Genomic DNA, 12,860 nt, shown 5'->3' on the forward strand with positions numbered 1-12,860 from the left:
TCGCTTTTTGGAAACCTAACTTAAGAGTGATAAGCTTTGATAAGGTTTAGAACAGTACTGTTCAATAGAAATATAATATGAGCCTCAAATGCAGGTGTCATATGTATTTTTTAATTTTCTACAATTAGAAAAAAACTTAATTACATTTTTTAAATTTTTAAAAGAAATCAGGAGAAACAAGTGAAATTAATTTTAATACTGTGTTTTTATTTAACCCACTATATGTAAAATATTTTGATATGTTATCAATATAAAAATTATTGATGAGATAGTTTATATTTTTTTAGTACCAAATATTCTAAGCATTTTATTTTCTATTTTAGTTTCCATTTCATTTCAATTTCAGTTTTTATTTCAATTTTAGTTGCTAAACATTTCAATTCAGACTAGTCACATTTCAGTTCTTCAGTAGCTACATGTGGCTAGTGGCTAGTGTATTGTACAGTGCAGGGCAGAAGGAGTTAATAATTCCTGTATTTGCCAGTCCTCCTTGAATATCTTTTGTCTCATTAGCGCTTACGGTTTTTTAATTTTTCTCTGTAGAATATAATTTAGGTCATATAGAGTTTACCTAGAATATTTTTTATGATAATTTTAAAATAACTTACCACTCGTGAAATAATGAAATATATAAATTATTTGTGATAGATCATTTATTAGTAAGTGGTTGTCCTCAACTGTGGAATAATGAAGGGAAACATTGTAAGGTTAATTTTTATTGAAAGGTAATTTAGATAGGTCTTCTTTTGTAATGAGAGTGCCTTGGGTTTGGGAACCAGAGAATGGGGAGAGATGTAGAATAGGAAGGTCTTTCTAGAAAGAGTTTCTAGCTAATGATGATTTCTTAGGATTTTTGAATGGCTGCTACCTGAACGATCTGTCTTTATTTCTTTATTGTGCATTAGCAGAGACCAGTGGAGATTGTTTGGAAAATGAGCACAGTATTTATGTGTTAAAGTGGTAAGGAAAATGGGTCAAGAAAGCTAATTATCACCTATAAGTATTGTCTGGTCTTGTAGATAGATCTCCAAAAGATAATTAAGAGCAGAATATTCTTCTTTTTTCTAGTACTTCATATATGTTTGATATTGCTCATCTTAGCAATTGCTACCTCATTTTCTTGTTTAGAAAGTCCAGTGAAATTATCTAGGAAGTCGGAGGACTACAGATGGCGTCAAAATCACTTTGCCCTAGTTTTACTCTGGCTTTCATCTTGGGTACAGTGTAGACTAAATGGAGTCTAATAAACTCAGTTATCTGCTATCTTCTAGCAGTGCTCTAAGATCATATGTCTTTGTTGCTTCGTTGAAGTGTAAATGGCTAATTATAGTACTCACTTAACTACAAGTTCTGAGAGAGATCAAGAGATGTCCCTGTCTTAAGTCCCTGTCCCTATTCTTCAGTGGAATATGAATATGTTTAAGTAACAGTGATGCCAAAAACAGATAAGCAGTTAATTTACTTTGATTGAGCCAGCAGTCTGCTTCTTAGTGTATATGTTAGTGACACTCATGCACATATACACCAGGGGACATGCAGTAAAATGTTCATAGTAGCATTGTTTGAAATAGTCCAAAAGGATCCATCAACAGAAAAATGGATGAGTTGTGGTAATATGTATTAGAATATCTGATAGCAGTGAAAATATATGGATTTTGGAACCCCTCTCATACACACACACACCAGGCTTCATCAAAAAGAGGTGTTATTTCTTTTTCATTAAATCATATTAGGCACAGTATTGAGAATATAAGAATATCCTAGCCTAGATGAGCAAAAGAAAAGAAAAAAAATCCTTATAATTGGAAAACTTCCTTTAATTATATCCAGTTATGAGAACTCTGTATTATGTCTCCAAACTGAGAATCAGAGAAACAATCATAATTAGCCAGCAAATTCACATTTTTCATTGGACATTTTTAAATTTCCGAAACAATTATGTCCTTTTATAGCTTGTTATTTTGATCCATCCCCACAGGTGTGATCTTGTTCAATAGATTTCTCATCATGCTATGTTCATCTGTACATATTTTAATATTTGAGAATTTCCCCAAATTTAAATTTGGTTTAGATAAACTTTAATAGAATGCTAGAAATGTTTGGATAAAGCAAATTTTAAAGTTGATTTGGTATGCAATCTTACTCTCATTTTTTAAAAAACTGAATGCTAATTTTAACCAACTGTTGTTAATTTCTTAAGGGAAATTGAATAGCAAAGATCTTAGATCTAATTATAAATGCCCTCTTTTTAGGTCTGTGATTTTTCAATAGAAAGCAACTTTTAAAAGCTCTTATAATAAAATATTTAGGGGGGGAAAGGAGGGACCTATAAATTATGACAGATATAAGCAGGTCATTCATTAGGTTTCACTTTGTTTTCTTTTTCTTTAGTGGTTTCTGGCAAATTTGTCATATCAAGAAGCACTTTCAGACACACAAGTTGCTATAGTTAATATTTTGTCCTCAACTTCTGGTAAGAAATTTGTCTTCAAAATCTACATTATAAATTGAAATCTATTTTTGTTTTATATATGTGTATATATATATATACACACACACGTATATATATACACACATATATGCATACATTTTTATCTTATTACAAATTATTACATTCATTCTAATATATGTTAGTGTATTGTAACTATATCATATTTGTAGTTTTATGCTGTGGCGTTGTGCTATTTATATTCCTTTGATTATTTTATGGTATATTTTTATATAACAACATATTAAGGTTTTATAGGCTGGTTCTTTGTATTATAGTCATTCCTTTCACATTCTTTCTGAAGATCTTTTTCTAGACCCTTTGGCTAAATGTAATTGCTTATTCTAGAACCATAATTTACCCTATGAAAGATAATTTATTTTAATATTGAATCACCTTCCAAATCTGGGAGAGGAAAAATATTTTTGAAGCTATAAAAACAACTTGAGCACACATGCTTGATTATGATGAGGTCATAATGTTATTCTGAGTGCTCAATTTCACTGTCTTATTAGTTTAAAGTAAACGGGGCTATACTTAATCTGTATTGTTAAAATAAGCATGGTTTTAGTTTAAAGGCTGTTTTTGACAGTATTTAAACTGATGTATCTTTTTTCCTTATAGGACTTTTTACCTTAATTCTTGCTGCAATGTTTCCAAGTAACAGTGGAGATAGATTTACTCTTTCTAAACTATTAGCTGTAATTTTAAGGTAAGAATATAGCATAATAGCTAGTTAATTCTGTTTAAAAATATGTTTAAAATTTTTCTGGTAGTGATATAGGATAGTTTATATTATAGTATACTGTATAGGCAGAGAAAGATGAGGATAAAAAAGGTTTTATATGGGCAGCATGCTACTCAGCCTGTGTCACATCCTTAACTAGTTTTCTAAATGTTCCTGGGGAGAGTAACTGGAAGGATCCCAAGGCAGCTTTGGCTCCCATTCATGGGAGGACAGACAGTATAATACTATGTATTGTACTGATGCTTACATTTAACTTAATATGGCAACTTAATCCTCATTACCTCCAAGTTCCTATTTCCTTTTCCTAAAACAAGTTCCCTTTTTTGTTTTGGTTTTGGGTTTTACTTCTACTTCTGGACGTCAGACATGCAGTCTTCTCTGATTGGCTCAGCCTCAATTATCTTTCAGTTATTTTCTGTATAAATCATTTGGGAACTTTGCATTAGTGTATAACATCAGTATTGTCAATAACTGTATTTAAGTCTTTTATTTTTATGTAACTTTGTGTATGTTTGTCATGTCTTTTCTGTGGATTATAAACCTTTAAACGCCAGGGCCTTGTTTTATACTTACTTGTGCCACCAACAGTCTAGCCTAGGGCTTTGCTTACCAACAATACCCAAAAAAGTTGTGTCGGTTTGATAAAGCTGTTGTTTTTACTGAGAAAAAATCAGAAATCAGAGAAGGTAGTAGAATGATTTAATGGAGAGAATAATGTTTCTTAGCTGTCAGAACTGGGTTTGAATCAGAGCTTTGTTCTTTGTTTCTGTCAGTTCCCTTAAACTCTCTGAGAGGGGTTTTTAGGTGAGAAAATGATGATAGTATCTACTTTCCAGCCTTGTTTTAAAGTTTGGAGGGAATGTATTTTAAAAATGATTATCATGGGGACTGAGGTACTCTTATTATGATGTGTTTTTCCTTTATAGATATAACATGGTAGTTTCCAGATGTAGGCCGGTTGACCAACTAATTTACTATTTATATTTAGATTTTATGATCACTAGAAGTTTATTATATTGCATGATTGACTAATTGTTTTAGCCAAACATATTTTTATATTGGGGAAATATATTTGTATTGGGGAAGTAAATGAGGTTTTATTCAACTTTGTTCAAAATTCATGCAAATTTTTAACCTTGTACTATATTAATAAAGTTTTGAAAAAGAAGGAAATAGTTATAAAATGTTGAACTTGTAAATATTTTGACAGAGTTCATTAAAGTAGATCTAGAACAGGGGTCAGTGGACTAAGATGAGCTAGCTTCCTAATTTTTTAAAGTTTTATTGGAATATAGCCACTCTCACTTGTTAGTATATTATCTATGGCTACTTAAGCACCATAATGACAGTTCAGTTGCAACAGAGACTATATGGTCTGCAAGCCTAAAATACTTACTATTTGTTCCTTTAAGGAAGTTTGCTTGACCTATGGTCTAGAAAAATTATTACTTAGAATTTTTTTGTGTATTTATTACATGTTCTTAATACTATCTTGAACATTGTTTTATACTTTGTTTTGAAATAGCCTTATACTATGAGATTCAGTTTCTGAGGTATAAAAAGAATTTGATATAGCAACAATCTTGAAGGAAATCTTCTTAAAAGCTAAAAAGTCTCACTTCAAGAGACAAAGAGGGTACTTACTCTCCATCTAAACTACCTGGAATTCAATCTTGCCTCCATCATTACTAGTTTTGCAATTTGGGGCAAATATCTTGCCTCTCTGTGTGACAGTTTCCTCCCCTGTAAGTTGGGAATACTAGTAAGATTTGTCTCAAAGGATTCTTATGAGGATTAAATGTGTTAAAACTTTAAAAGTGCTTGGAACAGTGTCTGGTGTATAATAGGTGCTCAATATATTTAGTTATTGTGATTATTATGATCTAAATGGAATTGAAACCTCTAGTTTCTGGTATGTTGCGGGTGCTCAATAAATAATAGCTGAATTTAAACAATGATTATTTAACAGAAAATTATAATATTTAATTGAGAGGCATGAATACTTAATGTAAGGACTAGATTTGACTTATGATGATATAATTCCATAAGGTAAAAAAATTATTTTTCATATTCTTCTCCTGTGTCACTTAGTTTTTTGGATCAGTAGGTGAAAGAATTAGACTGGCTTTTAAAAAAATTAACACTGTTTTATCTGCTTTAAAAATATGTACAATTACAAGATGCATAGAAATAGACAGTGTAAGCTCCCTGAGAACAGGAACCACATCTGTTTTGTTTCCAGCTGTAACACAGTGCTTAGCTCAATAAATAATAACTTAAAATTTTTTTTTCAATAAGTAACAGTTGAGTGAATGATACTCTGATTTCTCTACATCTTTAATTCAGTCTTTTTTCATCCATTAATTAATTAATTTAATCATTTAAACATTTAAGGAGAGTTTTATTGCTAATTTAGGTTTTATCGGTAGGCAAGAGTTAGTGCTCTTGCTAGGTGTGTATGGATATACCATATGTATCTTCAAAAAAAAAGTTTGGAAGAGGGCTGACAAGTTGGTTACTTCCTTAACTGAAAAGCAGTAGGTAGCATAGGAGGTAAAAATACTTACCTAGACGCAGACTGGCAAAGTTTCAGTCCCAGCTATGTGATTTTGGTCAAGTTACTTTGTATGTTTGTGTATTAGTTTTCTCAGGTGTAAAATGGCAATGGTAGTAGCAATAATACCTTTATCATAAGGTAATTTGTACATTTTGTGAGAAATGAATACAAGTATAGCACTTATACTGTCCCATTAATACTGTTAGATATTAATTAAATCACTAAATTCTTTGGGAATTGTAGTTTTCCCCAGTTTTGAGAGTAGTCTAGATCACTTGTAAATAATTTTTATCTTTATTAATTAGCCCTTTTTAAGGAGTTTATTGTTTTGCTCATCAGTAATCCTATTATTCCCATAGCATTGGAGGTGTTGTGCTGGTGAACTTGTCAGGGTCTGAAAAATCTGCTGGAAGAGATACAATAGGTAAGTATGTGTCTCTGCATTCTTTCTGTTAAGAGTATACAAGAAAGTTTTGTGCATGTCATTATTTGTGTCCTTGTTGCGAGTGTGCATGTGTGTGCACACACACACAGAGGGCGGGCACTAATGGGGTCTTTTTTTAACTTTTCCTCTGGAAATAATGTAAAAAATTTCAAAAATAGTTCACAGAATTCTCATATAGCCTTCACTCAGATTCTCTGCTATGTACATAACTGCAGTGTAGTTATAAGTCAGGAATTAACACTGATTATAATATAGATACATACATATATTTTTTTTAAAGAAGGAGAGAGATAGGGCCCGGGGAGGGACAGAGGGAGAGGGAGGGAGAGAATCTTAGACAGGCTTCATGCCCAGTGCTGAGCCTGATTGTGGGCTCAGTTTCACAACCCTAAGATCCTGACCTGAGCCGACATCAAGTCACCATTTAACCGACTAAGCTACCCAGGCACCCCAACATTGATTATGATTAAATTATCTAGTCTATATGTATATCCTTTTCACATCTCACAATTTTTTCCCACTAGTGTTCTTTTTCTGGTGCAGCATCACTTGTTGCCTTTAGTTTTCATCTCCTTAGTTTCCTTTAATCTGGAGCTGTCCCTCAGTCTTTTTTGTTGTTGTTGTTGGTCTTTTATAACCTTAACACTTTTGAAGGATGCGGTTGTTTTGTGGCATGTTCCTCACTTTTGGTTTGTTTGATACTTCCTTATGGTAAAATTTATGTTGTGTATTTTTGGTAAGAATGCCATGGAAGTAATATTAGAAGTGTCCTGATCAACACATCATATCAGAAGGCACATGGTATTGTCCCGTTACTAGTGACTAGTTAATTTTAAGGTGGTGTCTGTCAGGTTGCTCTAGTGTAAAGTTACTAATTTTTTTCTTTGTAAGTAATAAGCATCTTGTGGGGAGATACTTTGAGACTATACAAATACCCTGTTTCTGTTATACTTGCACCCACTAATTTTGTGATTCACTCATGTTTCTTACCTGAAACATTTACTGTTATGGTGAACATTCAGTTTTGATCCATTGTTTAGATTAAACAATAACAAAGATAATCAGGGAACCCAGCTTAATGGCTTCCCTCTGGATACTTCGTTTAGATATTTGAAGTTCATTGAATGGAAAGGTGCTTTCTAAACCATCCCTTGTCACTGCCCAGTGAGCCGTGCCTTGAACTATTATCACCTCTTTCTCACCCAGAGCAGCTTTGTTATATGTAAAACAAAACATGTATTTATTGTGTATGTGTGAGAATTTATTGGTAGGCTTTCTTTTTGCTTTTTGAAAATGTTTTAGAATAATTTTTTAAAATAGATTTAATAAAACATTGGACTTTTGGATAATAAATATTGAATGTGGTCACTTGGCAGACAGCACATTAATTCAGCTGTTTTAAAAGGCTTACTGAAATGTTTTTGAGAATGAGTTAATACATTAAGAGAACCAGTATTTATTACGCCTATACTACAAACCCTGTATTATATTAGATATTTTAGAACATTAAAAAGTAATGTGTTTGCAGTTTTCAAGGAGTTCTTGATTTTAATCATTATATGAGATTTACAAAATGAGAGAGAATAAATAATACTATAATTAACCATGTAACCACTAGAGAATAAATAATACTATAATTAACCATGTAAGTATTAAATGGTCTAAAATAGAAGACAAGGAGGATGGAAGTTCAGTGGAGGAGGAAGAGGATGCTTTGTGGCAGAAGGGGGAACTTTAACTGGGCCTTGGAGATGGTAGTGGAATATATAATAAAGATGATAGGTCACAGTGGGGAGGAGTGTATAAGCAATGGCTTAGAGATGGAAAGAAACACTGTTATGCCGGACAGTGTCAGGTGCCAAATTGTTTATGTAGGGGAAAATATGAAGTAGCATTTCAAAATTAAAAGCCGAAGTGTTACTTATATGAGTTTTAATATTATAACATGCATGTTTGGCTAGATCATTGGATGTTTTTGCATGGGTTTGTTCACTCGTTTCTTCCTATACTCCTGGAGGACATGGGAAGGGGTGGGATCTACTTTTATCTTTTCATATTTGTGTACTTCTTGAAGTCACATCTGACACATAGATTTTAAATAAGTGTGTGTTGAATGAGTTAATGAACAAATGAGTTAACTCATGTTGATTTTTACAGGTTCCATTTGGTCTCTTGTTGGAGCCATGCTCTATGCTGTCTATATTGTTATGATTAAGAGAAAAGTAGACAGAGAAGATAAGTTGGATATTCCAATGTTCTTTGGTAAGAATATATTTACCTGTGAGGCCACTTTCTTTGAATGATTAACTTAGGGTTTTGTTTTTCGAGGGAATAAGGAAACCTTTCTCTCCTTCTCCTTATGATTCTTTAAAACTGTCAGATTTTAGAGATTATGAAGTCTAGTCTCAGTGTTTTTCTCATACCTTGCCCTGCATGAATGCTGGTTTCCTCAGTGTGAGGTAAAGAAAGAAATTCCTCCTAGTGCCTTTTTTGCATTCATGTCTTTAGCCTGTGAATCAGATATTTTCTTCATTGATATGATAGAATTATGCTATTATAAGCATTGAGAGTATACCTGTTGTATTACATGTTTTGCTATTTTTCAATTGTTAGAAGCATAGGATTGGAGAAACTGCTCCCAAATGATATGTATAATACTATTCTAGTCTGTATACTGTTCATTAAAACTCATGGGCCATTTAAAGGCTTTCCATTTGCATTTAAGATATAGACTCTTATATAGATTTTCAGATTACCCAATCGTAGTTTCTGGCATCAGTTCTTAATTTTGGTAAATAAAATACCTAATACGATTTATAAGCTCTTCCTTGCCTGATATCAGCTCAGTAAACAACTTGTGCTCTCTGTTGGATATCTGTAGATGTCTTCCAAAAGATACCTGAGTATCAATAGATAAAAAAGCATGGTGATGAAAGTTCAAAGTGCAGCTAATAGGGAATCGGGAGACCAGGAATATGGCTCTTCTAATTTCATTGATTTCATACTCATCTGCAAAATGAGCAAATTGGACTAGATGAGTAGCTTTCAAACTGATTTGCAGAGGATCCTGGGAGGGGTGGGAAGAGGTGGAGTTGCATGCGTGGTTCTGGTTCTTGGAGTCCTTGCCTGCTTCAGCTGGAACAGCTCTGTTTTGTGGGGCTTTTGCATTATAATTTGTAGAAAAGATTTTTCTGCTAAAAAAAAAGTTTGAATATCTTCACTTAAAGATTAACAGAAACAAAACATTTGGAAAGCTACCAGACCAAGTGATCACTCAAGGTTAAGTATGGAGTTCAATTAATATACCTTAAATATGAAGGTAATTTTAGTGATGTCTTATTTTAGAGTCATAGGAAATTCCACTTGGAATGGAATGAAATGCTAATATTTTTTGAGTGTTTTTTTTTTTTAAGATTGGCAGTTTTCAGGAAAAATTGTTCAATTTACTGTTACTACAGTACACACAGACGTGTAACTTGATTGGTCTTCTTCATATATGATGTAAGACAGTATTGATTTGATGTGCGCTTTACAATAGGCAGAACTAGAAAAGAAGTTAGAATTGGGTTGTGGAGGGTTCTTTAGGCATGGGGATAGAGCAGAGCATAACAGGGAACAGTGTGTAGATCTATGTGATTGGACTGGAGGCTTACTTTAAGGAAGAACAGGAGGATATGCAGGCCAGATTCTGAAGGATCTGGAGAATAGGTGGAAGCAATTGGGACCTTTGTCTTTAGGTCCAAAGGTTGTTAATTTATGTGGGATTCCATAGACTTGATATAGTCCAGGGACCCCAAACTAGATTTGGTTTTTGGTAATGCCAAATTTTGGTGTTTTAATTACAACTTTTTATTGTTGTGTAAGCTTTTCAGGTCATGAGTCCCTTTTGTATGTGTCATTTTATTTGTTTTTATTTTTATCACTAGGTCTTAAATTGGGTATCCCAGAAGCAGGATATGAGACAGGGATTTCTTATGGGTGATTTATTGAGGGGCAATCTGCAGGGAATACTGACAAGGGAGTAAGAAAAGCAGGATAGAGAAGGGGAAAGAACCATGTGGGCTCATGTATAATTGAGGTTTGGCCCAGTTTATGGCATGTCAGGAGCAGGAGGTGGAGGGGGCTGGTGAAGGAGCAGGTAATGTCTAGGTACCCCTCAGAGACCTTCTGGCCTTGAGCCATTAGGATTTCAGCCATGAGAGTGGCCTTGTGCATCCTTCATGGGTTAGTTGTGGGCTATAGAAGGTGGGAACTTCATGGGAAAGGCAAGCTTGTTTGCTCTCCAAGACAGTTCTTCAGAGACGGTGGGTGGCTATAAGTCTTCAGCAGCAGATAGGGAGTGGATGCTCTAATCCTATTACGATTTAACTAGGCATCCTAAATTCTAGTTTATTATTTAGCAACAAATATAAAATATGTATTTACTGTAATTTAACTTTCTCTTAAGAAAGCTCTATAGTTACCTAATGGATCTGTGATGTTCAACTGTATAGGAAGTGCAATAAAAATTACTATAAAATTGTAAATTTTTCCTTTGTAGTCTTTGTATTCACTTAGTAATATGTAACCTTATATTTCTTTAATAATAATAGCAGCTTACCTTTACTAATGTTTTATGCCAGGTACTGTGCTATATTTTATAAGTGTTTCATCTATTTTCCGAGTAATCTATTTAAATATGATTTTACAGTTATGGATTGGAAAACTGAAGCTTAAAAGAGGTTTCGCATCTTGTATAAGATTTACAGTACTAGTGAATGGTGGAGCTGGGATTGGAACTCAGGGCAGTCAGACTGCAGAGCACACACTTTTGACCACTAAATGTTACAGCCTTCCTTTACAGATAGTCAGTCTGCACTTAGCTCCTATGTTGAGGAGCTATTTGTGTATGTATGTTATCTCACCAGTTAGCTTATGAGCGCCTGGAAGGCAAGAACCAAGAATGTATCTGGTTTGGAAACTTCCTCCATTATTCCCAGCAATACCACAGGTGCTTTAAACATAAATATGAGTTGAATCAGAGAGCAGACTCTCTACTTCCTCATAATTAATTTAGGCTGCATATCCATATGCACAGATATACCAGTTATTTCTTAAAGTTTAAAGACACTAACTTGTTAGTAGCTAAGGTTAACAACCTTTCTTTTTGAATTAAGTGGTTTATTCCATAGTAGTTGCTCCATGCAGTGTGAATAGTGGAACCCTGAAGACTCAGTGACCACCAGTTGCTAGTACAGTTTTTTTCTGTTGAGCTATCTATACGTCTGACTGAAAGAAACAGAAGTTCCAGTTAAGGAAACCTGTTGGAACCCTTTGTGCAAGATCTAATGTTTTCTAATTATAGAGTTACAAGTTTGAAAAATTTAAATCTCAATTACTAACTGTTGTCTCTTTTATACATATTTAGGTTTTGTAGGTCTGTTTAATCTGCTGCTCTTATGGCCAGGTTTCTTTTTACTTCATTATACTGGATTTGAGGACTTTGAGTTTCCCAATAAAGTAGTATTGATGTGCATTATCATTAATGGCCTTATTGGAACAGTTCTCTCAGAGTTCCTGTGGTTGTGGTATGTACTGTTTATTACCCTATGATTTATTAGATACCAGTTCATGGACTTTTGGATAGTTAAAGTGTTTATATTTCTTCTGTCCTCTGATGACTCCTTCTGTGCCCCTTCCCCCCCCCCCACACACACTTCACACTATTTTAATAAAGTAACTCCACTAGAGCAGGAACTTTGTGTTTTAACTTCTGTGCACTGATTGTATAGACTAATACCTTACACATAGAAGGAGCTCAATAAGTATTTGTTGAATAAATATTTGAATGAATGGATGTATATAAATGATCTTAAATTGTAGAAGTGTTTTAAAAGTAGAATGTTATATAAATGAAAGGTGTCATTATCTAATGGAGGTTTATATTCTGAATAGGAATAACATGAGTTTTGAGTGAGAATCTAGGGAACTTAAGAGACTTTGGAATGTTTGGTTGTTCATAGAGTTTTTTTTGTTTTATTTATTCTTAGGACTTTTCATATTAGTGAGCCAGATATGTAACCCTAAACCCTGATTAATTTGAGATGTTAACGTGCTTTGAAATGTTATATCAAATATGTTGATATGTGATAATGACCCTAAAATAGTTTGAAGACAATATCATGTATGGAATTTAAGAAATCTTTCAAATACAGAGCTTGATACTTAGTCACTATCTTTCTATCTAACAGGAACCGAAAAAAACCCCGCAAATTGTACTTAAACTCCTAAATGGATTTTATGATATGCCAATTAAGACTACTGACTAGTTTTCCCTTGCAAAAGACTGAGTAGCCTTTTCCATGAAGACTTCCTTAATGCTCTACCTGTACTTTTCCCCCTCCTCAATTAAGGAAATTTCTCTGTTTTCTTGATATTCTTCCACACTTACTCCCTTTCATGTAGTACTTAAAGATATACTTTATTTTGTAGTTAATTTATGTACTTAAATTCCTTTGCTGATCTAAAACTCTTTGATATCAGAATCCATTTACTCATTCATTCTTCCATCTTTCATTATATCTTAGGTGCTCGGTTTTTTTAAGCAAAGAGTTACATATTTTATTTTCTTATTAATATATAT

General features: G+C 33.3%; 1 protein-coding gene across 7 annotated transcripts in view; it reads left to right on the forward strand.

The window, feature by feature from the left end:
* The window catches only part of SLC35F5 (solute carrier family 35 member F5), a 113,407-nt gene that overhangs the window by 13,468 nt on the left and 87,079 nt on the right, over positions 1-12,860 (forward strand). For 6 of the 7 annotated variants that reach the window (XR_013447090.1, XR_013447089.1, XR_013447088.1 and 3 more), the window contains 5 exons: positions 2,392-2,473; positions 3,113-3,200; positions 6,153-6,217; positions 8,396-8,500; positions 11,646-11,805. Coding sequence is in view for 4 of the 7 variants with exons in the window: in XM_078070699.1 (XP_077926825.1) it covers positions 2,392-2,473; positions 3,113-3,200; positions 6,153-6,217; positions 8,396-8,500; positions 11,646-11,805 (500 nt within the window). In the remaining 3 variants the exon portion in view is untranslated. The remainder of the gene's footprint in view (positions 1-2,391; positions 2,474-3,112; positions 3,201-6,152; positions 6,218-8,395; positions 8,501-11,645; positions 11,806-12,860) is intronic. The other variant, XM_078070700.1, reaches the window with a different exon arrangement.

The sequence above is a fragment of the Halichoerus grypus genome, chromosome 4, assembly GCF_964656455.1.
Source record: "Halichoerus grypus chromosome 4, mHalGry1.hap1.1, whole genome shotgun sequence".
NCBI lineage: Eukaryota > Metazoa > Chordata > Mammalia > Carnivora > Phocidae > Halichoerus > Halichoerus grypus.